Raw genomic sequence first — 26,386 nt, forward strand, 5'->3', positions numbered from 1 at the left:
AAGTTAGTCAAGTTAATCGGATATATTTTTCAAGTTTCTTGGTACACTTTCTCTGTACAAACAAATATAAAGCTACTTTAGTTCCCCAGTGCTTTTAAATTTCATTTTTGTCTGAACGGAGGAGCCACCTCAAAACACCCCTTCCAGAACGGTAGGTGAGGGCATGGTTACTTTTTAGAAGGGAGCAGAGATTAACCACCAACCCATTTATCCTGCCCCACTGATTCACCAAGTTTCTGGAATCAGTCTTTTCAGAAATAGGAAAGCTATTCTCTTCCTGGAACTAAAGGTTACAAGGAAAAATCCAAATAACCCAAAGAAAATGTACACTCACAGTGTTAAAGCTGAGAGAGAGAAAACCGTAGGTGTGCTGACATGGGGGACAAGGAGGACAGAAGGGATACCATATATTACTCCCAACATCTGACCACAAGACAACTTGCAGGAATGCGCCATACTTAAGCACATGCTCTATGCTTTTATTGTCACTGCAGCCATGCTAACATCATGTTTGAGCTGTTCCCTGGTAGGATGTGAAATGTACTGAAGATAGTTCACACACACACCCCACCACCACCCTTTGAAAGAAACTTTTTTTTTTTTTTTTTTACTGAGTGGGGGATTCCTAAATGTTTTTAGATTAAAAGGTCTTAGAGCTAAAGATGTGACAAGGTTCTGCTGAGGTTTGAAAAATGTTACTAAGAAAGGACTTCTCCTTATATATGAAATATCTATAGCCTCCTAAGAGCAAGGAAAAGTCATGGGCCTCTGCTCCACAGTACACCAGGTCTGCCTAGAAACCTTACCCCAAAAGCATTTACCATATTAAAGCATCCATGACAGTCAAAATAACAGGATCACCTTTACCAAATCCACTCTACGGAGTCAGTTTAGCTGTACTGGAGGTTTAGGGAGATGGCACTGAAGGCTCTACTGCTGGAATAATACGATAGTGTTGAATGGCCCCTGCTAAAATACACCACTACCTCGATATAACGTGACCCAATATAACATGAATTCGGATAGAACGCGGTAAAGCGGTGCTCCAGGGGGCAGGGCTGCGCACTCCGGTGGATCAAAGCACGTTCAATATAACGTGGTTTCACCTATAACACGGTAAGATTTTTTGGCTCCTGAGGACAGCGTTATATCAAGGTAGAGGTGTATTATTAATATTGACTCAGTTGCGAGTTTTTTAAAAAGGGGTGCATCTGAATAAGCATGACTATTTCCTTTCTTTTTATGGAAGGACTATCATTTTTGTAGTAAGGAGTGACCAGATCAGTTGATTTCCTCTTGTATAATTTGGCTTGGCAGAATTTGATTTTCTTAAAATAATTTCAGCAAATAGCAATGTTTATTTTGAAGCATTTTTTTCTATTTAAATTTTCACACTTGCAGGAAATTATGGAGGAGCCAGACAATTATTCAAGGACAGTAGATGGTGACAGTTTTAATTAACTTTTATAAAAGCTTTAACTTTTTGAATTTCAAAATCACATGTTAAAATATACAAAGTAAATATCCTTAAATCAAACTGTAGTAAGTTCTCAAGCCGCATTTTTCTTTGCTTATCTACAAATGTTGATCATCATCAGGGGAAATATTTTTTGTCTGTGTGTGGTGAAATCAATGTTTAATAGAGGTAGTATTACTCACACTTTGGCATCGACTGAAATGGCTATGATCGTATGGAAAAAATAAAGCCAGTACTAATTAGACCTCCGCAGCATGGGGCAGGGGTCGCTTGCTGGAGGATTCTCTGCAACTTAGTCCTTAAATCATGATTTGGGGACTTCAACAGCTGAGTCAAGGGAGAGAATTATTCCAGGAGTGGGTGGGTCAACTTTTATGGCCTGCATCATGCAGGAGGTCAGACTAGATGATCATAATGGTCCCTTCTGACCTTAAAGTCTATGAGACCTAGAGAAGGATAAAACAGCTTGGGATCAGGAAGAATAATTCCATCTAGGGAACAACCTTCCATTTAAAAAAAAAAAAAAAAAACTAATTTAATTGGCATTGAGAGAAACCAGAATGACCTGGTGTCCATCAGCTGAGGAGAAGACATCAATCTGGTAGTGTTTTGTTAAAGAATGTCCTGAGAATCACATTCCATCCTGCAAATTGTTACACGGTGTCCTGTCTTTTGATCCAGGAATTCAAGGTACTTCTCCCAAACTCTCAAGTCGACTGATATATTTCTTGGGGGGAAAGGGTGCCACCAGTTGAAGCAGACTCTTCAATTGGTGGTTTTAGGACACCTCTAGCATGGCAGTGAAATTCCACTCTTCCACCAGTTACTGTACTGTGGATCTTTGAAACAGTTTGAAGGGAACGCACGGTGTACTTGTAAGGATGCAGTCAAGCTAGAATCAGAGAAATGAGGTCTGAATCTTAAACCCTTTTTGGAAGCCTTCAAACAAAAAGACAAAGATGTATTTAAGACACCAAATAGAAAGAATTAACGACACTGAAGACACACTTGTTAATCAGATTCTCAATTCTTTTGCATGTCCCAGTTTTTAAAACCAGAAAGCCATCAGGTCTTCAGAATAAGAATGCTGCTCTCAGCTCTTCCTCAGGTTTCAGGCAGTTAGATTACTTATTGTCCAAGTGAAAGGACATCCTCTCCGTGCCTTTCCACCAAAGGAACGGGCATCAGTATTTAATTGAACAGTTAGAAGGTCTAGCAAACACTCAGGCCCATGAAGCAGTTTCTCCTCCCTTGATGTTCACACCTCAACTGCTATCAGAGCACCTCACCCTCCCTGATTGAACTAACCTTGTTATCTCCATACTGATTTATACCTGCCTCTGGAAATTTCCATTACTTGCGTTTGATGAAGTGAGCATTCACCCACGAAAGCTTATGCTCCAATACTTCTGTTAGTCTTAAAGGTGCCACAGGACCCTCTGTTGCTTTTTACAGATTCAGACTAACACGGCTACCCCTCTGATACATATCAGGCCCATGAGAATTTCCTGTTTGGATGACCAGGTGAACTGATCAGAGACCAATGATTATGTGCAGAAAGAAGGACATGTCACAGACATAAGAAATTCCACATTTGAAGAAAAAAAAAATCTGCAAATGGAAAAAATGCAAGCATAACCCAGGAACAGCTGCCATACAAGTGACCATCATTCCTAGCAACAGAAGGCACAGAAAAGCAGATGCTGCAAGATACTGAGAGACCTCAATAGATATTGAGAGATCACTTCTGAGACTGAAGAGAAAAAGATTGAGAAAACTGAGTCTAGGAAACATTTCCCATGACAACATTATTCCCTAGGTTATCCTGAAGTGGGTTTTTGGATGTACTTTTTGTTATTCTAGAATAGAACTTTTTCCACAGGATGATCATTTAATGACCTGTGCCACCTTGAGTGTGCATAAGATATTGAGTTTTCTGGACTGTGATGCCTTTCTTTAGTGGGCATTTTCTCTGGATACAGTCCCAGGATGTTTGGCCTTACATTTTCTTTTGGGAGAAGGAATCTCCAACAAAGGGAAAAAATAGATTTCCTTATTTATGCTCAATCACCTAGCCTAAGAGCTGCTAGAGAGATGCTGTCCCTGGCTGTGAGGCAAGGTAGATTAATAGATTTTTAAAACCAGAAGGGACCATTATGATCATTTAGTCTAACCTCCTTCACAATACTGGGCATACAAATTACCGGGTGAAATTCTACATCAATGCCAGCATTCTAACTCTGGATGAGCTAGAGAATATTCATTCAAAAAAGATCTCAATTTAAAGACTTCAGTGATTAAGAATCCACCAATCCCCTGGTAATTTGTTCTGATGGTTAATTACCCTCACTTGAAATCTTGCATCTTATTTCCAGTCTGAATTTGTCTAGCTGCAGTTTCCAGCCACTGGATCTGGTTGTGCATTTTGCTGCTAGATAAAGGGCCCTCTACATCATCTCCCCATGCAGGTATTCCTATGCCATGATCAAGTAACCTCTTATCCGTACTCTTTGGGGGGTAGGGGGGGGGTTAAGCTTGGTGAAGTAGATTTCTAGGAGCAGCAGCAAACCCTGGCAATGAACTCAGGCTCACACTCCAGCACTCTCTCTTAGATGGTCTGATACAAGGGGTTTGAGGGAGGGGCGGGCACTGGTACTACAACCCTCTTGTTTCCAGCCTGGGCTATTCCATAATTTGGGCAATTTATGCAAGAATTCTGATGGCAGCAGTCTTGATTGACATGTAAACAAGCTGTGTAGGAAAACTGGAGATACTGCTGGGGGGAGCCAGCTCCATGAGGTCCTTCAGGAAACACTCAGTATAGAACATTCTTCAGCCAAATAAGGAAGCTCACCAAGTTTCTTAAGTAAAGAGAGAGAAATTAAGTTTAGAAAATTAGGAGACAGAAGCAGTTCTCCCTGACCAAAGCACTAAGCTGGGATCATGCACCACAGAAGTAAAGCAGGGGAACATTTAGAACAGGCAAGTACTGTAGAATGGCCAGCAGTTTGCACAGAATCCTATGCAAGGAGTTTGATAAATTACAAAACCCGGTGCACCCCAGAAAATATCAGTATGCAATTCAATTGCTGCAGGACAGTGGGACACTAGACCCCAGACTGGATGACTCCCTCCTCCCCGCCACCCACTCCAGACTGGAGCGGTACTGAAAAGAGGGAAACATTCCAGTTAAAGGCTGTGAACTCCCATCCTCTGAAGTCCTTCCCCACCCATGCCACAAGGACCATGTCCCTGCTATTGTTGTCTTAATGTCTTGGTGCTGCTCTGAAAAGTGTTGAGCAAGTTTCCTTGGTGCTCTTAAAGCTGCAGAGAAAAAGAAAATGTCAAGATGCTTGCCCATTTCACACTGCTGTTACTGCCGCCAGTTGCTTACTAGATATGGATTTCCCCCCCCCTTTTTACACAGTAGAACCTCAGAGTTCTGAATACCTTGAGAATGGAGGTTGTTAGTAACTCTGAAACATTTGTAACGCTGAACAAAACATTACGGTTGTTCTTTCAAAAGTTTACAACTGAATGTTAACTTAATACAGCTTTGAAACTTTACACAGAAGAAAAAAATTCTGCTTTTAATCATCTTAATTTAAAAGAAACAAGAACAGAAACAGTTTCCTTACCTTGTCAAATTTTTTTAACCCCTTTATTTTCTTTTTGATAGTTTACGTTTACCACAATACCATGCTCTTTGCTTCCTCCCCCCCCCGCCCCTTCTTTTTTTTGGTCTCTGCTGTTGCCTGATTGCATACTTCCAGTTCCAAATGAGGTGTGTGGTTGACTGGTCAGTTCGTAACTCTGAGGTCTTGCCTATCTATCTCACTCAATACACTACTTCAGAGTCATGCACAAGGCAAAACAGCATGTTCAATGCCAATTACATTTAACATTCCTCAGGAATGTTTTTACAACCTATGAAAAGCATGCAATAAAAACCCTTATTGGGTTGATAAGAGATACCCAAAGTCAATATTTAATTAACATCCAAAAACTTGGACAGCCAGGAGTCCATTAAAGGTCAATCAACTTTACTCTCTTTCAAGAGTTTTACATTTTAAGAAGCACATCCATATTTTACTATAATAAAAAAGGTGAAACACCATCTCTTACGCAGAAAACAGAAATAATAGAGTTAAAGCTAATCTAGCCAAGTCCTCTTAGCCAAATCCAACTTAAGGATTTGTTTTTAGGGGGTAGGGAAGAGGAAGAGGGGTTGGTGTTATTGACACTATAGTAGGAGGTTTTTGCTTTAAGTTGGTACAAGACTGCTGTGCAACATCCAGCATGTACAGAGGGTTTTTTTTAAATTAGTGATACTAGTCCACTTCACCATGACTGACTGGTTATTCATTCTATCATCTTGGTCTCCTGGTCAGAAAGGACTAACAGTTTTGCTGAGGTGGAGAGAGCTTCTCAGACAAGGAGAAACGTGCCCCTCAGTAATCCCCATAGGCTGTTAAACAGCTGCACTGACTAGCTCCAAAGGGAATTCTACCTGGGAGGACAGAGACTGAGAAACAAAGGCTGTTAAATTGTGTATATTGCATATACAAGGACCTTTATAGTAAGAACTGTGGAACTGCCTAAGAAGAGTTTTTGCAAATTTTTAAAATTCAGTCTGACAAGCTGTTTTATTTTGCTCCAAGTGATTAGACATTGTGGAATAATCACATAGCTTTAGAAAAAAGCAAGAGTTTACAGAAAGCGACAAGATATGCATTCAAAACCAAGCCTTCCCTTCAAAATACTATAATACAATATGAAAAATGCCCAATTTAAGCTGGTTAAATAAAAAAAAGTCACTCCTGAAGACCTTGTGTGTTAAGTGTCAGCTTAGAGCAAATTTTACCAGGGGATGAAAAAAAGAGGAGGGGTTTAAAATGGAAATGCTGTCAAAGCTTTAACTATAGCATAGCAAAAAGACACTATAATTACCATTTATATAACTCCTGCAGAAATTTAAAGAAAAAACACCTTTACCTTTGTTCCAAGATAAATTGTTCTACTGCTTCAGATCTGCAGAAGCACTTCACTTTATTTTGAGACTACAGTCCTGAGGTATTTAATTACCCTGTCAAGACCACTAAATGGTCTGGCACCATGCCCTTTCCCTCAATCTCTGCTGATTGATAGCATCAATAAAATTTACTTGCTTTAATTCAAGCTCCAAATAGGATCCCCTTTTGCCACTCGCTAGATCAATGTTCTTTAATACTGGAAGAACAAAATACAAAAGTGAGGAGGGTGTCTCTTCCTCACCTTCACAGTTCATTTGCCTCTAGTGTCCTAAAGGAGCTTTTACACAATAAATACATATCTCCCAGTTCTCTTGAGATGGTGGTTAATGGAAAAGATCACTATTAAAAGCTTATCTACCAAAGATTCCTTCCTGTTAATATACTTGCACAAAGATGAACAAGTCAGAGTCGCGAAGAGCAATGCGACTGGAAAATACCCCTCACTGCTACATACATTCAGCACTAGAAGTCTACCAAAGAGAAGTTAGTGGGTCTGTGTACTAGTCACATTCTTCATTGTATTAAATAAAATGCATATCAACAGTGTTTAAAACATTGCCAGCAATGTTCTTGGGCAAGTAATAAATTATGGTACAACAGTTACTTTAAGATGATTACTGTTGCAAAACAGGATAATGGTTCACAACTAACCAAGTATTGCTACTGAATGAAATGAGGTGCACACCATTAAGTTACATAGCAAACTATTTCAAAAGGTGTGCATACCTGTAGTATGTTCCTCATCTCAAGTCTCTCTTTACTATAGAATATATGTGATTTCTTGGCACTCAGATGAGAAAGTATTCTACAATGGTTTGCCCATTTTAGTTTCAATGTTGCATTACGTTATCTTTCATTGTTGGACAGTTAGTAAGTGATAATACCAAAGGAAATCTTCACAACACAACACAAGCATGGTCAAGACATTTGGAAAGTTAACTTTCTGCCAACTTCTGCATGAATGACACTCCATTTTAAGCCTGAGGATTTTTTTTAATATATGCAAGAGCTATGTAAGAGTGGGAAGAAAACCCACAGATTTAATACTTTTGATTAAATATTTCTGAAATCTATATTCCCCTGACAGGTGATAATTACTCTTGTAAACACTTTAATAGTCAATCAAAAAAATGTTTCTTGTAGGAATCATGTGAGAAAAGAAATGTTTAACCAGCCTTTGCCCAGGTAGAACTCAATTGCTAACTTGCAAAGAAGGGCAGAGGTCTGGAAGCTGTATTTGCTGACAAATGCTGTACACAAAGAAGCGCTTCAAACTGTTCTACTTGCTACTCACCTAGGATTAAGAAAATACATGTCTCAATGACAATGGTGACCTCAGAAAAATCCCACGCCTAGTCTTGCATTTAAGTGAACTCTGACATCCAATCCATCTCACACTAAATGGTTAACCTTTCAATGGTATCTTGCCCCAATTCCACCTGAATTGGCATGATGGGGAAAAAAAACAACTACTGGTCCCAGTGGTATTTCTGTGGGACAGAGGTTCCCCCCGACAAGGACATCATCCAGGGATCAACTTTGCCCACCCCCACATCCAAGGGGTTCACCTCCTCCAAGCAGTGACAAGGTTAAGTTGGATTAGCAATTACAAGGGCAGAAGTGTTCTTTCCCCTTTCCCATCCATGACACCTTAAACTACAGCCAGTTTCATTTTTGGCATCAGGGAGGAAAGTTGCCTGCTCTAGGCCGGAAACACAGCTCTGTGACAATTCACTAGGGCGAAAGAATTATGTTGTCTGTACCCTGCTTCATAGACAGGGCCTCTCCTCAGACTTTTTCAACCTAGACATAGTTTACCTCAGGGATCTTGCAATTTGGTACGCTCTTCTAGGTAAACATGAAGATAAACTGTTCTTCAGCTTCTACCTTGGATCTAACAAACCCAGTAGAAGAAGCCACTGTTTCTTGATTTTTTTTCCCTGAAATGGAAATTCTGTTCCTGCAGACCAAATCAATCCAAGACATAACTTTCCCCATCTTTATTTTGCACCTGGACAAGTCTATCAGTTTTTGGTCCATTAATACCTTCTACTGGCATCTTTTCAAAACTCATCAGCTTACGTCCCTGGAAGGAGTAATCTTTCCCAACCAAAGAGTGAATACATATAAGCAAGTGGAACCAAGTGAAGGGCCGAGAACAAGAGGAAGGACTATACTGATCAGCTCAATCAAAAAAGTTAAAGATTTCCAGCTAGCTCATTTTCTATTCAAAGGCATTAACTCACGCAGCACTAAAAAGGTTCCAATAGCAGTGTCTCACAAAAATTACTCAAAGATCACAAAACACCTTCAATAACCCACCAAATTACAATTTAATGATCAAACTGTACTATTAGATGAATTTAAGACCTCAAGCTGTGATAAAAGTCCACATACATCGTAAGATCTACAACTGTCAACTATTTGAGGCAGGGATTATCTTTTTGTTCTGTGTGTGTAGTGCCTAGCAGAGTAGGTCTCTGATCCTGGATTGGGGCCTCTAAATGTTACCACAGTACAAATGTAGATTTTTCCTATTGCCAAAGGTCAAATGAGTAATTAAAAACAATGAGGGCAGCATAACACAAATTTATAAGCTGCTGTGATTACCAGACTAGGTCTGAAAACATGACTGGATGAATGAAAAAAACAATGCAAAATATTTTGCAAGTATTTTAATAAAATCATTCCTACATTTTTTTTAATGTTAGAGTTAATTGCATTTGTAAAAGTGGCAGCCTGATTTTGCACATGTTGCAGTATGAGCAAATTTTCAAGCACATCTTCTGCTTTAAGAAAACAGTGTTGGTAGACTCTCCTAAAGATTACAGTATTAATGGTGGCTAGTGCTAGAGGTGGGAATGGAAACCACAAGTTGCAGATGCCCAATCCCGTGCTCAATCCATAGTACAATGTAGTAGGTACACTACCCTCCGAAATGGACTACTTTCACGGTGAAAGTTGACAAGTGTTGATCATTTCACCAGACCTACCGCGAGGTAGACAATTTCAGACAAAAAAATGGGGGGCGGGGGAAAAAAAAAAAGCTTTTGCAAGTATTAAATATTCAGCAAAAAAAGCTGCTATTTCCATCTGTTTCGCAAATTCAAACTGGCCCATCGTGTCACAATAGTGTGTCCAGCTCTAATCGCAGCCTTATTTATGGGAGTCATACAATGAGGGATAGCCCCATCCTTTCCCTTTGAAGGAAGTGTGTAAAAACTAAGAGCTATTTCCTAGCTGATGTGGAAACCAGCGATAGCTCTAAGGACCAGTTTGTCTGGGCTTGCTAATTTTAGCCAGCTCAAAGGTGTTGATAGTAAGAGTACGATATACTAACAGGAATGGGATGACGTCTTGATCTGCCACAAATAACTCTGGTATAACTTTACAGGACTGCTATGGTCCTAGCTTGGCCACTGCTTAGAGAGAACTGGTTTAAGATGACAAACCTCACCCATGTGTGAATTCTGTACCAACACAAGCCTCTTTAAGACTAAACTCCATATCAATATGTACAGTAGATATGGAGCCTGGGCTGATCTAGTGCCTCAGAAATCAAGACATAAGCTGCTTATCTTTGGTTGCCTGTTCTCAGCTGCGAATCTCATACAACAGCAGGTCCCTGACAAAAATCTTATGGGATACCTACCACTTTCAAGGAGAGTTAAGCAAATGTCCAATGTAGGTAAGTCTTGTTAGGGGATTGATCATTAAATATCCTTAGTTTTAGAAGTGATCTGGAAAAAAATCAAATTTCCATGACCAATCATATTGGAGAGCCTGTAGCAATTCACTAATACCCTTCTCAGAACACCAAAGAGTAGGTCAGGGAAGAAGATTCTTTTCCCCCTCAAGCCCAGACATATAGCTATCACAGAACTTTGCTGTCTCCGAAGACAGCTCAAACCTTGCAAATCAGCATCTGAGCCGACCTAGGATGCAGGACTTCCAACAGATCCTTATGAACGTACAACACTCCTTTCTTGAGGCGAAATGCTGCCCTTCCTCCCCATTATGTGAAATTCCCACTGAAGTCAAGAAGAATAGAATTCAGCCCTTAATGGGAAAGATATGAGCAGCACTCAGACAGTTTGCAAAACTAAGGGGAAAAGGAAAAGTTAATTTCAGTGCAACAGAAGGTCTCAACATTTTGGCCTACTGAGTTGGACTGTGTTTATAAAAACGCCTAGACACGCGCCTTACAAATTTCAAAGGAAAGATCTCAAGCTTAATGGTCAAGCCTAAATGTTTTTGTTTCTCTTAACTTCAGTATCCAGTTGTTGGCTACTTTTACTCAATACTACCATTTGTTTAACCTAGCAGATAGACTGTATTGTGTGAATGAGGGTGGGGGATGAGATACCAGTGTTCCATTTACTGCGTTTTTGCTCTTTCCCGCCTGGTATCATCTCCTTTTCCATTGCTCTTCACTTGTTTGCCCAATGACTATCTGCAAGGTGAATGAGGATTCCATATACATTAGGGCTGTCAAGCAATTAACAAAATTAAAACTGCCATTAATCCCTATTAATCACAATATTAAACAATAATAGAATACCATTTATTTAATTTTTTTTGGATATTTCCTATATTTTCAAATACAGGCTTGGGGCCCAGAGCTCCGGGCTGGGGCTTCATGCCATTAATGTGTTAAAATTAATGCGTTAATTTTGTTTTCAGTCACAGGTGTTAACGCTGATTGACAGCCCTAATATACATACATACTGAAGGAACTTACTGTCAACAACCTTGGGGGATCATTTTGATTTTGGATGTCTGGCTTGTGTCACCACATGTAACATCCCCTTCTGACTTGCAACCCAGCGAGGCAGTAGCAAAACAGACAGCATTCTATGCAGAACTGTTTTACTGGGGCAAGAGGCGTGCCATAAATCCCCCCCAAAAATGCACATTTAAAAAGTTCACAACATTGTCAGACCACAAAAAAAGTTCCTTTACTTCAGGGACACAATCCAGATTACCAAAAAGGAAAAGATCTTTAAAAATTTGCAAATTCCTTGGGAAATTAGTCCCTTCCTCCCCCCACCTGTCTTTTTGATCAGTTCAAGAAAAATCCTTTCAAGAGTCAAAACCTCTGCTAGAGGAACAAAGTTATGTCTTTCATGCTAAAGCATTCCTCAGACACAAATACATGTGTTTAACAGGATACAGAACAGCAGCATTCAATAAAATTTGCAGATCACTATTCATTTTAATAAATCTTATAGGTTAGAGAATACATGCCCTGCCTTTTCCACCTTTTCCCAAGGAACAATCTCTTTGCCTCAAAAACCTTTTTAAATGTCCCAGATTCACTTTTACATTTAAGCCCTTTCACAAGCAAACTGCATGTCCAAAGGAACAAGTCTGACCTCAGTAAAGGGCAGAACAGGCTACATTTGGTAACTGAGCTCTGAAGTCACTAACTAAAGCATCATTGTCTCTAACCTGAATGATAGTGAGCTGGATGATAGTTGCTTTTAGACACTATACAAAGGCTAGAAGATAGTCAGCAAATACAAGGATGAACAATATTTTACTGACACAAGATATCCTTGAGAGATGAAACACTTCCTGACCACTTATCCTGTTTAACTTGTATTCCTTGGCTTCTAAAGCCCAAATACTCAGAAGATTAGCATCCTTCTGACTGAAATAATTCTATAGAGACTGAGCAAGTTAGGACAGAAGCTTAAAGGCCTAGAAAATATGACCGATGAGGAAAGACTGAAAAAACTAGGGTTGTTTAGTATGGAGAAGAGAAGAGTAAGGGGGACCTGATAACAGTCTTCAAGTACATAAAAGGCTATTATAAAGGGAAGGGTGAAACTGTTCTCCTTATCCACTGAGGAGAGGATAAGAAGCAATGGGCTCAAATTGCAGCAAGAGAGACTTAGGTTAGACATTAAGAAAAACTACCCTTAGAATTGGGAAGTTAAGCACTGGAACAGGTCACATAAGGAGTTTGTGGAATCTCAGTAATTGGAGGTTTTTAAGAGCAGATTAGAAAAACACCTGTCAAGGATAAAAGTAGGTAATTTAGTCCTGCCTCAGTGCAGGGCACTGGACTAGATAACCTACTGAGGTCCTTCCCAGCCTAAATTTCTAAGATTCTATGAAAATAAGTGTTCAAGAGGAGCCCTTGAACTTTAGGAATAAAAGGACAGCTAGCCTCATTCTTCTTCATTCTTGCCCCTAAGCTCTGAAGGCAGACAAGTGCCACCATAAACTGGTTTAGGTGATAACACTCGGGGAGGGGAAGATTGCTCCTCAAGATTACAATTTTACAGTTCTGTAAAGAACAGAAGTATTGTGGCTTGGCTTGCTTGATAGTATTTGGGGCAAAAACTGAATCCAAAACACAACTGGAGGCTGGCTATGAGTTGTTGGACTCTTAGGGTATGTCTACACTGCAGTTAAAACCCATGGCTGGCCCATGACAGCTGACTTGGGCTAATGGGGCCCGGGCAAAGAGGATGTTTAGTTGCAGTGTCAACATTCAGGCTCAGGCTGGAGCCCAGGCTCTGGGACCTCGCAAGCCTGAGTCAGGTGGCACGGGCCAGCCGCAGGTGTCTAATAGCAGTGCTAGGGTTTTTCATACTCCTCTGGCCTTATTCATTTCAGCACATTTTATTTTAAACAGGTTTTCGCAGGGACACACCAGTGAGAAAGACTTCATAAGCAATATACATATTGCACAGAGGAAAAAACAGGGAAGTGGTACAATCTCTCCAAACAACAAAACCTTCCAGAAATACAGTATGCATATATTCTAATGAGGGAAACCTCAAAATCATGCCATTATGAGGATCCATTTCTTGGGTAAAATGTAAACAGGCATACATCTGATATGGCAAATTTGGCACACAGTCTAAGTAACTTCTGTTCATGTTAATGCACTAAGGGCACTAGTTTATAAATATAAAAAAACCCATTAGTTGTGTTGCCCGTATCAGAAAGCCTAAGCCACAGGTGGAAAGGTAAGAGAACATACTGTGGTGATTAATGTCACGAAACAGGACTTCAATCTGTATTTTCCTCAAGCTAGAATTAGCACCACGTACTTTTATTGTTTTGGTTTGAAGCCTTAATCCGTTCAGCGTGTTGATAGCCTTTTCAGCATCCTTGGGGTCAATGTAGTTCACAAAGCCGTAACCCAAGCTCTGTCCTGATTTGAGAGAGAAAAAGAGAAGAGAAGAAAAAAGAAAAACAAACAGTTAGTTCTGCAGTACTACAATAACTGAACTAAGATATTTAAGACATACACCAATATACTGCACAAAAATACCCTGTATACGAGAAAGGGCTGCCTGACATACTGATTATTCAATAGCTTACTGCTCCTATCAGTTCTCTCAGACAGCATTAATGTTTATAACTGGCTCTCCTACCTTCCCACCGACTGCCCTAAGTTTAGTGCTGAAATTACAATACCCAGTTTAATTAAGAATTTGAAACATTCTTAGGAGAAATATGATCAGACTGAGAGGCAGGAGGAAATGTAGGAGCTGCTATAAGGTTAAAAGATAAATTAATACTATGAATTTTGACATATCACCAACTTTCTCCTACGCTCAATTATAGAACAGTGATGAAATTCTTTGATAGCATTTAAAAAAATGTTTCAAATGGATTAATAATTAGAAAACCCCAAATTCTGAACAAAAACCAATGACTTGCAAAGTTATAAAAGCAACCTTTTTATAAAGCTAACCTCTTCTTCAGATATTTACTTAGTGTATGAGCTGTAGGTCTTTAAACTGGTATTGTACCACTTCAAGACTCATTTTAACCTATGTTCAAGCTACTCTACTGCATATAACTGAGCATAAGCTAAGGGTATCTTCATAAAAATGTGTGACAATTGGTTTTTTTTGGCATCTACGATGACTATTACACATGGGAAAGATGGGCTTTTCCTGAATTTTCAATAAGTTTTGGTTCACTGAACAGCCTAGTACGAACAATTGGCTTGTATCCCATTATGTAGCTGTACAGGAGGAATTACAGATTACAGACAAAACTTTTTGAAACTTCAAATCCTACAATATACCACCATGAAAGTTAGTTGCCAGGACTGTAGCCTTTTTACTAAGGATTTTATCTATATGCATGCACACAAGTACTTATGAACAAGAAAAACCTTAACTAGCTTATTTTTAACAAAAATGTAACAAATAAGCGTGTTTTTCATCTTTAAAGAGCTTTACGAACCTAATTTTCAACAAAGCTGTAAGGTAGCAGTTTCATTTCAGAGATAGGGAAATGAGGGTTAGACATCAAGGTAAAATATTTGACCTTTGGATCCCTAAAATTAGGCACCTGGACTTACATGTAGACACCTCGGTGGTGGTGCTGTCAAAAGGTGCTGGGTACCCAGAAGTCCCACTGACACAGGATTAGCGAAAAATACAAAAATAGCATTCCACTTTAAAATATTCTAAGTTTTCGCTTTATAGCAATATGAACACCTTGGAAATGAATATCATATTAGCGTACACGTGTCTGTATACAATTGACCAAAGAGCAGCAAAACGTTCATGGTTTCTTACAAAAATCCTAATCATTTCAATGGGACAACCAAAGAATACCCACACAATTTTTAGTGACTTTTCTAAGAAAAATTCTCATTCTTCATAGTGCAGTTTAACAATGGTCCATCCAGTTAGCATTCTACCAATCTTTAGAAAGCCAGTCTTTTTGACAGACACAGAATATCTCTGAATACAGCACACTTAGCATTCTAATAGGCTCCTAAACATATAGGCTTAACAGCTGAAGAGCATTGTCTGTATTAATACAAAAGGTATTCCTGAAAACTAATTTCTTACCAAAGTGTTAGTCAGCCTCAACCAAAATAAATCAATACAAATCCAGCTATTGATTGCATGCAGTGATTTGTTTATACATACACACAACCATCCTCCAAAGCAGGATTTTGTTATGGCCCCTGAGCAAATGCCAAGGCTAAATGTGAGACTTCATGCACAGAATATGTGGATTTTATCAGGGGGTGGAAGGAGGGTTGAAAAGTTGAATGTCTTCTGTACTGATTGAGTGGAAAAAGCTGTTACAGGGTCCTTTCTCCCTCCCACCACAAACACTGTTTGTGAAAGTGTGTGTATGAAACCGACATTCCTATTTGGAGGGCCCTACCAAATTCACAGTCCATTCTGGTAAGTTTCACGGTCACAAGATTTTAAAAATCTGAAATTTGACACTAACAGCAGGTGTCCCAACCCAAAAGGGGGTCGTGGGCACGCGGGGGGCTTGCGGTATTGCCGCCATTACTTCTGCACTGCGGCTGGCCGCAGCACTGCCTTTAGAGCTAGGTGGCCGAAGAGCGGCAGCTGCTAGCCAGGCACCCAGGTCTGAAGGCAGCACCACCCCCAGCCGCAGCGCAGAAGTCAAGGTATGATACTGCCATCCTGCTACCCTGACTTCCACACTGCGGCGGCGCTTCCTTCAGACCTGGGCTCCCAGCCATCAATTGTGGAGCTTCCTACAACCGGGAGAGGTTCCCAGAGGTGGCTCTGACCTGGCTCCAGGAGCAACGTGTCTTGGGGAAAAGGAAGTCCCATCCCTCCCCAGCCTGGCCAAAGCCAGCAGCTGGATCCCCCACAGTAGGAGCCCCCAGCTGAGGTGCCACCAGCTCTGTCCCTCCCCACCTCCAAGTCCAGCACTCGGGGTTAAAAAGGCCTTGGGTTGGCTGTCTGTGTTCGTGGGGGGTTGGCCACGGAGCCCTGGGCTGTTGCCCATGGCACCCACCCATAAGGCCAGCCCTGTCCCCCCCACAAAAATAATGACCCCCCATACCATGCCACCCTCACTTCTGCTGTGACACTGCCTTCACAGAGCTGGATGGCTGGAGAGAGGGGGTCCAGCTCTGAAGGCAGCACAGAAGTAAGGGCGACAATACCACAACTCTCCCCCCCCCCCCCCCCACACACACACACACGCGCCAGATTTCACGGTCCGGGATGTGTTTTTCATGGCCGTGAATTTGGTAGGGCTCTACCTATTTGTATTACTGTAGCACCTAGAGGCCAAAGGAATGTCGCTGAGCTAGACACTGTTGAAACAAGGAGCAAGAAAAGCCATCCCTCACCCAGAGAGGATTTTTTAGAAACAACAAGTTGGTGAAACAGACAAATGTCGTATGAGGTACCAGTAGGCCGGATACATTCTACATAAACAAACTAAGTCTCATTTCTCCATCTGCCTAGCCACAGAGTGGCTTAGACTATTGGGACAGGCATGTGAACAGATAATATAGAGTAGGTCTTGATACAGAGGACCGTACACTAAATGAACTTCAAAAGCTATGGTGGGGGCTGATTAGAATTGCATTAGCTGGACCACAGCTTCGCACCATCCTTTCTAATCAGATAAGTGAATGAAAAAATAGTATTGTGAGGTTCTAACCTTCCATATAAAAATTTTCAGCTTACAAATTTAATTGCTACCCCCGCAAACTTGAGAACTTCTAGACAAGCCATGTAGAAAACAGATCTGTTGATTATTACTATGTAAAAATGAATCACTCTTTCCAGTTTGTGTATGTATAAGTCAGCAGCTTGCCAGCTTGAATGTGTGCAACAACCACATTTTGAAATAAAGGTAATACACTCAAGTTCAATATGCATCACACCAAAGAGTCCTTCACACCAGCTATGCTTGTCCAATTCATACTGACATAGTATTACCCTCAAGGTAGCTTTGCTATGATGAATTGCAGCTGATCCTAACTCAAAAACTGACCTAATATCAAGAAGACTGCTGTCCATAACAACCAATTCATTCCAAAACCCATCTGATAACTAAAAATAATCACCACACAGAGTTCATACAGTAGCCACTGCCAAAGAAGAATATTTAGTATTTAGACTCCCTCTCCTTGAGAGACTATTTATTGCATGCTACTCTCATATAGTATCATAATATAAATGAAATTCCCTAGTCAGTGATTATAACAGACAGAGCCAGACCTCTGCTTACAACCTTCAGGAATGTTAGAAAGGAGGAGGCGAGGAACTGTTCATGTGCCCTCCAAAAGTGGGAGAATTTTGGACACTTAAAAAAAAAAAAAAAAAAAAAAAAAAGACAGCTTAACTTATTTTAAACTGGCTGAAAAGATGGGACACTCCGAATGGGAGGGAGGGAGGAAATACTGTAGAAAATGAAAGTGAGCACATCCAACACTCTTTCAGGATTTTAAGGAACCCCTGAGAAGTGAAATACTTTTACTGTTACTTCGACAGGTTCATACTTCCATTAAATAGTGTCTAAACAAATGACAATATTTTCCTATTAAACCTTTTAATAAAGGAAAATATACCTAATGTAATCAATTTATTCTTTATTAAGAACAAGACAGTGAAAAGCAATGTATAAGCATTAATGAGTTTGCAGAACTACAGTCTAATTCCAAAAATAATCTTATCCAACAAAAAGGAAAACCAAACAACCAACATACAGACAGGAATAATCATGCAAATGGATAACCACAAAAGAGTTACGCAATTACAAAATCAAGCTGTGCACAAATAAGCTGGTTAGCAAAAAAGTGAACAGTATGTGAAACCAGCAGTGAAAAAAATATCTGAAACTGGAACCTGTAATATACATGTTGTTACCTGTAATATACATGTTTGGGGGGGAGGGATAGCTCAATGGTTTGAGCATTGGCCTGCTAAACCCAGGGTTGTGAGTTCAATCCTTGAGGGGGCCACTGAGGGATCTGGGGCAAAATCAGTACTTGGTCCTGCTAGTGAAGGCAGGGGGCTGGACTCGATGACCTTTCAAGGTCCCTTCCAGTTCTAGGAGATAGGAAATTTAATTAATGGAGATATCCTAATGCCTCTCCCAAGTATAGCTAGGTTGGGCGTTCCAATGGCAAGCTTTACTTAGTACCGTAATCCAAATAATACAAAGTGCTTTCCACACCAAAGTGGAAGGACCACAGAGGAGCAGGTTTGGCTCTGTTCACATGGGAAAAGACAACCATGAGATTGCTTCCGGATGTCAAGCATCTCTCTAGAACTTCAAAACTGTTTTGTAAGTGTTTACTATTCATACTTCCCTTAAAATGAAACTTCTGCAGAATACTGAAACTCAGAGGCCTAAAGCAAAATTAACGTGCACCAAATAAGGCGAGCCATAGCCAACATGGTTAGTCAAAGAGCAAACAATCAGTAAAAATCACCTTATTCACAGCCAGAACCACCATTTAACAGTGTGATTTTTACAGATACGAAACCCGGAGGGAGGGCTCCAGAACACTAAATATTCCAACTAAACCAGATTCACAGGAGTGGGTGCTATATTTATGGTGGCCTCAGAAGGCGATATCCACCAAGCTCTGATCATGAGCTGATGAACACTTGTAGGAAGAACTACATCACCCGTCTGAAGTGCAAGCCTCCAAAGGGCAAGAGATACGTGGAGCCCATAGAGCCCTCACTCTCTGGACAGATGAGGAAGCGACATGCTCCTGGTGTCAAGCGTCATATGGCGGAATAATATCTGGATCTTCACCCCTCTGCCACTCCCATCATCACCTGGAGAAGTTCTTACCAGTGGAGTCTTAAAGGAGTAGCGTCAGAAGACTCACCTGCTTATGCATGTTTTATACTCCCTCTTCTATTTCCAGGAGCATGGATGCCAATTTCTCTGTCAGCCACTTGGCTCTTCCAAGAGAGATCAGCAGCATATAACAGAGGCACCTAGATGAAACCCTGTTCCTAAAAACACCATGTTGTTTGTGGTCAATCTGGATACAGAGGGAGGCAGTCTAAGGAGTCCGTTACAAAGGCTGCTGCCAAAGAAATCTTGTGCAGAAATTACTTCAGTTATTAGGTTCTTACTGACAGGTCCTTAGACAGTGAAACCATCCTGGTTAGAGGGTCAGATGTGAAGGACTGGCCTCAAAGGGCTACGAAGCTGCTTCACTTGTGGTAAGGTGGTTCATTCTACTCTCTGGTCACTCAGATCTTCAGGAAAAACTTCATTAAGTAGAGGACTTAAGACTTTTCTGCACAACAACTATGCAGTAACTTGGAAAAGATGATCCTGAACTAGCTGCAGATGTAGGCTATGCAAAGTAAGCAAAGCCACTATGAAACTCCCACAATCCAAGATCCCAGTGGTTTCTATCCCAAGAGAGTAAGGAGCTGAATTTCTAACCAAGTACCTTGCTGCATACTGAAGTTATATGTTACCATACAGATCTATTTGCCAGAGTCAAAATGTCACTTGTGCCCACCTCTTCCCATGTCCTTATGTGTAAAATCAAAGTCTTATGTAATGCTGTAATGTAATGTAATGTAATGTAATGCTGGCAAAAAAGGGGGATGGCTTGCCTAACCTCTCAAACTACTGAGAATGAACATAACCAGAAGTTATGAGTGCTATTACTAGCCGTGTGAGATAGTCTACTAATGGGTGATTTGGAACTCTTTTCCTTGAGTGACTGACAGATACAACTAAGGGCTTTTCTTTTTAAATGTACAGCATATACAAGATACCAACTCAGATTCTTTTCATTTTTAACCTTACACTGCAGTTATGTTTTCATATTTGATTTACAGCTGTAACTCTGACAAATGGAGTAACTGGTTATAACTACAAGCACCATGCTACTTGATAGCAAGTGCTTGTGGTTTGCAGGACCATTGTAAAAATACTTTAAAAACTCGTGCTTTTAAAATGACCTTGAGAGCAGGGTAAAAAAAAAAAAGTCCCTTCAAAGTTGTCAAAATTTTGAAGTTTCAAGCAGCTCTAATTCCAGATTTGGCATCATACATACAGTATAAACACTTCATAATCAAAAGTTCAGTTAAAACAAGGAATTTTTTTTTGAGCCAGCTGCTTGAAGGTTATGCTTCTCTTCCCCCACCTCTCAAAGGAAATTACTTGCTTAAGATCTCATAGAACTTTCCCAAATCAACCAAATAGGTAAGTTTCAGAGAGATTCAGTATCTATTGAGCCAGATTAAGTTTACTGCCTGTATAAAACAGAGAGACTTAAATTCCAGCAGACAGTAATGCTTTTGAAGCATTATGGCTAGTATTTACAAATATTTGTCACTTCCCTAAAAGAGAAAAGTCAAGAGTGACAAGTGTTTGCCATACTTCATAAACCTCTCACTGTAATCTCGCTCTGAACTTTAACAGTCCACAATTCTGTGATAAACTTACACAGGTTACTGAAATCAGGAAGTCGTATCTCGCCCAATGCACACCATTCAGCTGCGGAGAAAGAGCAGTACAGCCCTGTATGCGACCTATAATGTATATTGCTGACTAAAGCACAAGATCACAGACAGCTGGCTGGGTTTACTCAAATTGGTGCCACTTCTGTACAGTAGGATGCTTTTTCCTCTGCAGCTGCTGATACCCAACAGACATTCTGTTTCAGGTATGGAGAAAAGCAGATAGCCAGAACTAGGTGCCTCTTAAGCCAACCAACTACTGATTTGGTCCCTTTGCATGTTGAGTGTTTAATCTTCAAAATAAAAGGGTCACAAATCTGCATCCTTGTGAAGTGAAGCAAAGACTTAAAAAACTACTCTCATGCTGAAGTAGTCCCTCTGCATCAGGGTTCAGGCAGATGGGAGCAGCAGTGTGCAGGAGATCTGTTCATTGTGCCAATGTCATACTTATTCAGTTTGCTGCCTGTCGGCATGGGACTTTTCATGCACTCTAGGTGACTTGCATATTTTAAAAAAGACTTAAGAAAAGCCTATTCATTTGGGATTTTTTTTATTTTCAATTGTAGGTGCACATTTACGCGTATAATAGCTGTTATAAAACTATCAGATATGAGTATGTGCAGTGGCAAACATCCATGAGATTCATTTTGCCATTTAAAAAAACCTAATCATATAGGGACCAACAGCACCTTCTGTGTTTTGGTAAGCACTTACTCATGCCAAGTGACAAGGAGTCTCATTGCTTTCAGTAAGACCACTCACCTAAGGAAGTGCTTCCTCATCTTAAATAAGGGCTGTACAGCAAGCCATTAGAGACTCAGTCCCCAAGGAATGTCAAATTGCACTGTGACCTTTCAATTATGTAACTTCCATCTGGGAGCAATATACGTATAACTTTACAAGTGATCAAACTAAATCACTATACAACATAAGGAGAGGGAGTTCCTGCATTAGAGAGGGAAAGGGTCATTGTGGGTAGAGAAGAAATCTGACTCTTCCCCTGGTTCGTCTTCCTTAAAAACGGAAAACCCACCCATACACAGAACTCTGAGCAGAAAGCCATTCTACAGCAATACATCTACCTTATTTTTTAAGAGGGCCTTATTTTTAAGGTGGGGCACTATGAAAGTTAGACCATGGCCCAGAGAACAAAAAACATCCGTTAACTAAAACCTGGGAGAAGATTCATCTAACTTAAAAATGGAAAGCCCTAATGGCGAGGGGATCAGCAGAAAGACCTTCCACTGCACACAGAAGTGTGTCACTGAATTTAGAGAATCTAAGAGATGACTCCTAAGATTTGGCCTCTTCACCAACTACCATGAAACCAAAGGGCAGAGACTCAATCTGTCTTGCCTGGGAGGGAAATACACACAGATGTTCAACACCCCAGCCTCCATTAGTCAAAGGCTGTATCAGCAGCAGCAATGGTTGTAACTGAGGAATTTGCACAAAATCAGCCAGACACTGAGTATCAAGTGATCTTTGATAGCAGCGCAGTGATGTCAGAGGGCTGAACTTAGATATACCAGAATCGGTTTTGCTACGACGACATGTGGGAAAGCCAGTATTTGTTGTGACCTTCACAGAGGCCAATTAGGATTCCACTATAATGAAGGCTGAAACAAAGCAGAGTAATTCTACCCAGTGCAGTGAAACAGCATCCAATATATCCATTTAAGATTCAAGCAGACTTTAAATCACTTCCCATCTTGAGGGCTCATTTTAATTAATTACATTTTCACCATGTTTTATGGAACTAGTATTTATGACAGCCCATCTCAAGCACAAGCAGCTGAGATGTACTTTATAGAAGGGGCGGGTTAAAGTCGGGGGGGGGGGAGAGGGAGAGAACACTGGGACTTGATTCTGTAGCCAGACAGACAGAGGTGGGCCCTTGCTAAGTATTTAGCCTCAAAGATGAGGAACCTTAAAACTTCTTATGACTCCAAGGGGAGAATCCCGACATAAGGCTATTCATGTTTGCACAAAAGAGCCGATTTGTTTATGCTTTGAAATTGCTACTTCAGGTTTCATTGAGCCCACCCTATCACCTGACTAAAAAGGACCATTTTAATTTAATGTTGCCAAGGTATTTTTGATATTTCACTCAAAGCTTGAAAGTGGGGGGGGGGGGGGAAGGAAGGGGGGAAATCATTTGAGAAATTGATTTAGCAGAGTCAGATTGCATTTTTTAAAAAGCTATCACACAGCTATCTACTGAATAACGACCCATGAAAAGCCTATGCACATCAACCAAGTCAGCAGTTTAATCAAAAAAGGGGAGGATAAAGAATAGACAGTACTTAATGTTTAGGAAGTAGGAAGAAGACAGTGCAGTTTTTGCCCATGTCAGTAAGCAGCTGCAAATTAAGAACCAGTAACTTGGCTTATGGTACATAAACAACCGAAGAGTGGAGGGCTGGTGCTGTGGAAGGTATAATAATAATATTCAGCCTTGCGGTAACGTGCATTTGCAAGGGATCCACTATTCCACCTTGAGTGTGTAATGTGAAGGGTTTTTCTCCTTTTAAATCATGTAAGTCTGATTCTGTAGTTATGAAGCGAAATCCCCCAAATGAACTAGTTTTATCATGGCAAAGTTGTCTCATAAATGCTGATTATAAAGGAAACCTATTTAAGTACTGCAGACATGGCTACTGGAGACTCACAAGCCCTCCAGTAACCAATGGGGGAGGTTTCCCAGGGAGATGCCATCCACAGAGCAGTTTAGTAGTCAATGGTACAGGTGACACAAAGGAAGCATGTTGTCCATTCTTAAAATTCTCCCATTTAAACTAGAAGCAACATAGCTGAAGGTAGAATAAAGCATCGTGAACAGACAACAGCAAGCCATTTTCCTTTTCTCTTCTAGGGACAGAACTTAAAAGTTTTTCTATACAAATAATGGGACTCTAGGGAAGATCTCTACAAACTTAAAGGTTAAATGATTCTTTGGCTGCTTTTGGCAAAAACTGCTTTCCCTGCTGGGGGTGACAGCTATATTGCTCTTTTAGATGCCATGCACCTTTTAATTATTTTATTGAAAAGCTGGTCAAATCAAAAATGCTAGGCCCAGCCAGGGTGTTTTTTGGGGGGGGAGGGGGGAGAGAAGAGTGGAGGTGGGTTCATTTAAAAAAAATTTAAAACTCCCACATACCTGAAAGTGAGGAAATGAAGTAAACAGTTGTAAGATATATTTTCTCATTGTTTAGCAACACCCAGATTTTATATGTTCGGCCCCAGCTAAATAAATCAGCAGAATGGTAACTGAAAACAAAATGTACCATTACACTGAACTGCACATTTATAGGACACTCAGCTTTTACACCATCTAAGGCAGCGTTTCTCAAGTGCGGCCACCAGGGGCTTTTCTGGCATCCACAGCCTCCTGGGCTGTTTTTTGGGGGGAGCCCCTCCCTGTTGCTCCTGGATGCACTGCCTTGGTGTTGATTGCTGGGGCTGCCTGCAATGGTTGGGCCCTGCCCCACCTGGAGACACCTGGGGCACAATGCTGGAGGACTAAGCAGCCGGTGAGATCCCCACATTCCCGGGGTGGTGGAGTTCAGGCTTTGGGCTTCAGCCCCGGGGTGGCAGGGCAGCAGGCTCTGGCCACAGGGCTTTGGGCTCCAGCACCCCAGTGCCTTCCCCCCACCCACCCCCATTGCCCTTGGCCTCCCCATCCAGGGCTTAATTTGTCCCTAGGCTTGACAGGACTGAGTAAATCTACTGTGAAAAGTGATACTTGTATGCTTGTGAAAAGTGATATTAACAACAGACTTACAGGCTAGCAATAAATAAATAACAATGATTTGGATGTGTATAGGTGCATATTTATTTGTTTATCCTAAAGCTAACTAAGTCTTTTAGGAAGAAGTGTGAGAGCAGCCATCAGCAAGAGCTGGTGGCCGCATGCGGAGGCCACCAAAAAATTTGTCCCGAGAACCCCTGATCTAAGGCATTTTCTGAATTACTGAGTGCTTGAAAGCAATTACTAACCAACTCACTTCACTTGACCATGGTTTATTTCTTCAGCAAAATGTTCCTGTGAAATGGGGGTGGGGAGGAAGACAATTTCAATTTATTACCATCTCATTACCCAAAGTGTTTAAAGCTTACAGAAAAAAGTAAAGATAGTATTCTTTTCAGGGTATTCATCTAAATACATTAGCCTCTAAAAGAGCCTTCATGCCACCTTTCTAAAACCTAGAAAATCTTTTCTTGAACCAAGGTATGTACTTACACTGGCCCGCACAGAACAAGCGCATCAGACAGACAACACCTACCTTAACATTGTGACTACTTGGTTTTCTAGAGTCTCCATCTGCCATTGTAAGATTGTCCCTATTATACATTTGCTAGAGTTTTGTCCTGTCAAGTTTTAAGTGTGCAAATCAACAGGGCACTGATTCCCTTGGGAGTTTATCCAATATATCTTACCTGAAGTTTTTTTCTCTGATATTCCCTCAATTCATACTAAATCCCAATTAACCCCTTTTAACTAAGCTGAATGCCACCTTTTCCATGGTTATTTATGTGCAAGTTTAAGTCTCTGGATGGGCTCCTACAATTATATTTTAGAAACTCAAAATCAACAGTGTTTGCACCCTTCAAAATATCTGCAGGGTACTGCCCTCCCTTAGACCTCTACCTGCACTGATTCAGCCACTGATCAGCCCTTGGCATTTTTAAGCCACTGTATTCATGCAGACCTGTTCTACGAGTTTCTAACCACCACTCATTTAAACCAGCACCTGTTGCTGCCACAAGCAGTAATACACAATGGGAGATTAAGAAAGTGGCACTGTAGCCAAGGCCAAAATCACTTGGACATGCTATACATATTTTGCTATTGAACTCTTCTTGAAAGTTAATCTCACCAGCCCTCTATCATTTTTATTGCTCATCTCTAAACTCCCTCCAATTTGTCAGGTTTTCCAGAAATGCAGTGCCCAGAACTTAACTCATTATGTCAGGGAAGCCACAACCCAACTGACTAGACAAATCCTACTTGTAAACCACTAACACTGAACAGGGCCGTCCCCACCCCCAGCCATATTGCACGGCAAACTGATGTCAACCATCTCCCGAGAGAGAGATTTGCAGGTTTCTTCCCATAGAATCTGTTTCATAATGTCTCCTGCCAGGTGTTCCACTCCCCAGATGTAAATTTCTATTTTTTGCCTCTGATCTCATACCTATATTGGGATACATCTGACCCAATTTCTTCAGAGCAAGAGCACTTCAATGGGACCGTTAAGAATTCCCTGTAAGCTGCTACAGCAGATAAAGATGAGTGGCTGTGTGGTTATATATGCGCGCACACACACACTTCTTGATATAGAAATTTGTCTTGCCTGTCAATTTTTCTTCTAAGACATGTCCACAGACCTTTATGCAAGGGTTGGATCCCTTCCTTGTAGTCTTTTGAGACAACTAGAACCATCAACCAGTGGCTGATCATGGACGTAGATGTTCTAAAGCTAAGATTATTAACATAGCTACCATGTAACGTACCCACTAAATAGCTTCACACACACACAGAGCTGAAAAAAGGATAGTTTAGGGATATGGTCTATTGGTTTTCAAAGACCCAGAGTGATACAAAGAGCTTCAGGTCAGTGGCTATTTCTTTCTTGAATAAAAGAAAATTAACAAGA

The 26,386-nt window shown here is 40.7% G+C and overlaps 1 protein-coding gene across 9 annotated transcripts in view; it reads right to left on the reverse strand.

Annotated features, from left to right (window-relative positions):
* The window catches only part of ELAVL2 (ELAV like RNA binding protein 2), a 71,791-nt gene that overhangs the window by 22,591 nt on the left and 22,814 nt on the right, over window positions 1–26,386 (reverse strand). For all 9 annotated transcript variants that reach the window (XM_065406063.1, XM_065406062.1, XM_065406065.1 and 6 more), the window contains one exon: window positions 13,578–13,681. In XM_065406063.1, the coding sequence (XP_065262135.1) occupies window positions 13,578–13,681 (104 nt within the window). The remainder of the gene's footprint in view (window positions 1–13,577; window positions 13,682–26,386) is intronic.

This window comes from Emys orbicularis, chromosome 6, assembly GCF_028017835.1.
Source record: "Emys orbicularis isolate rEmyOrb1 chromosome 6, rEmyOrb1.hap1, whole genome shotgun sequence".
Lineage (NCBI taxonomy): Eukaryota > Metazoa > Chordata > Testudines > Emydidae > Emys > Emys orbicularis.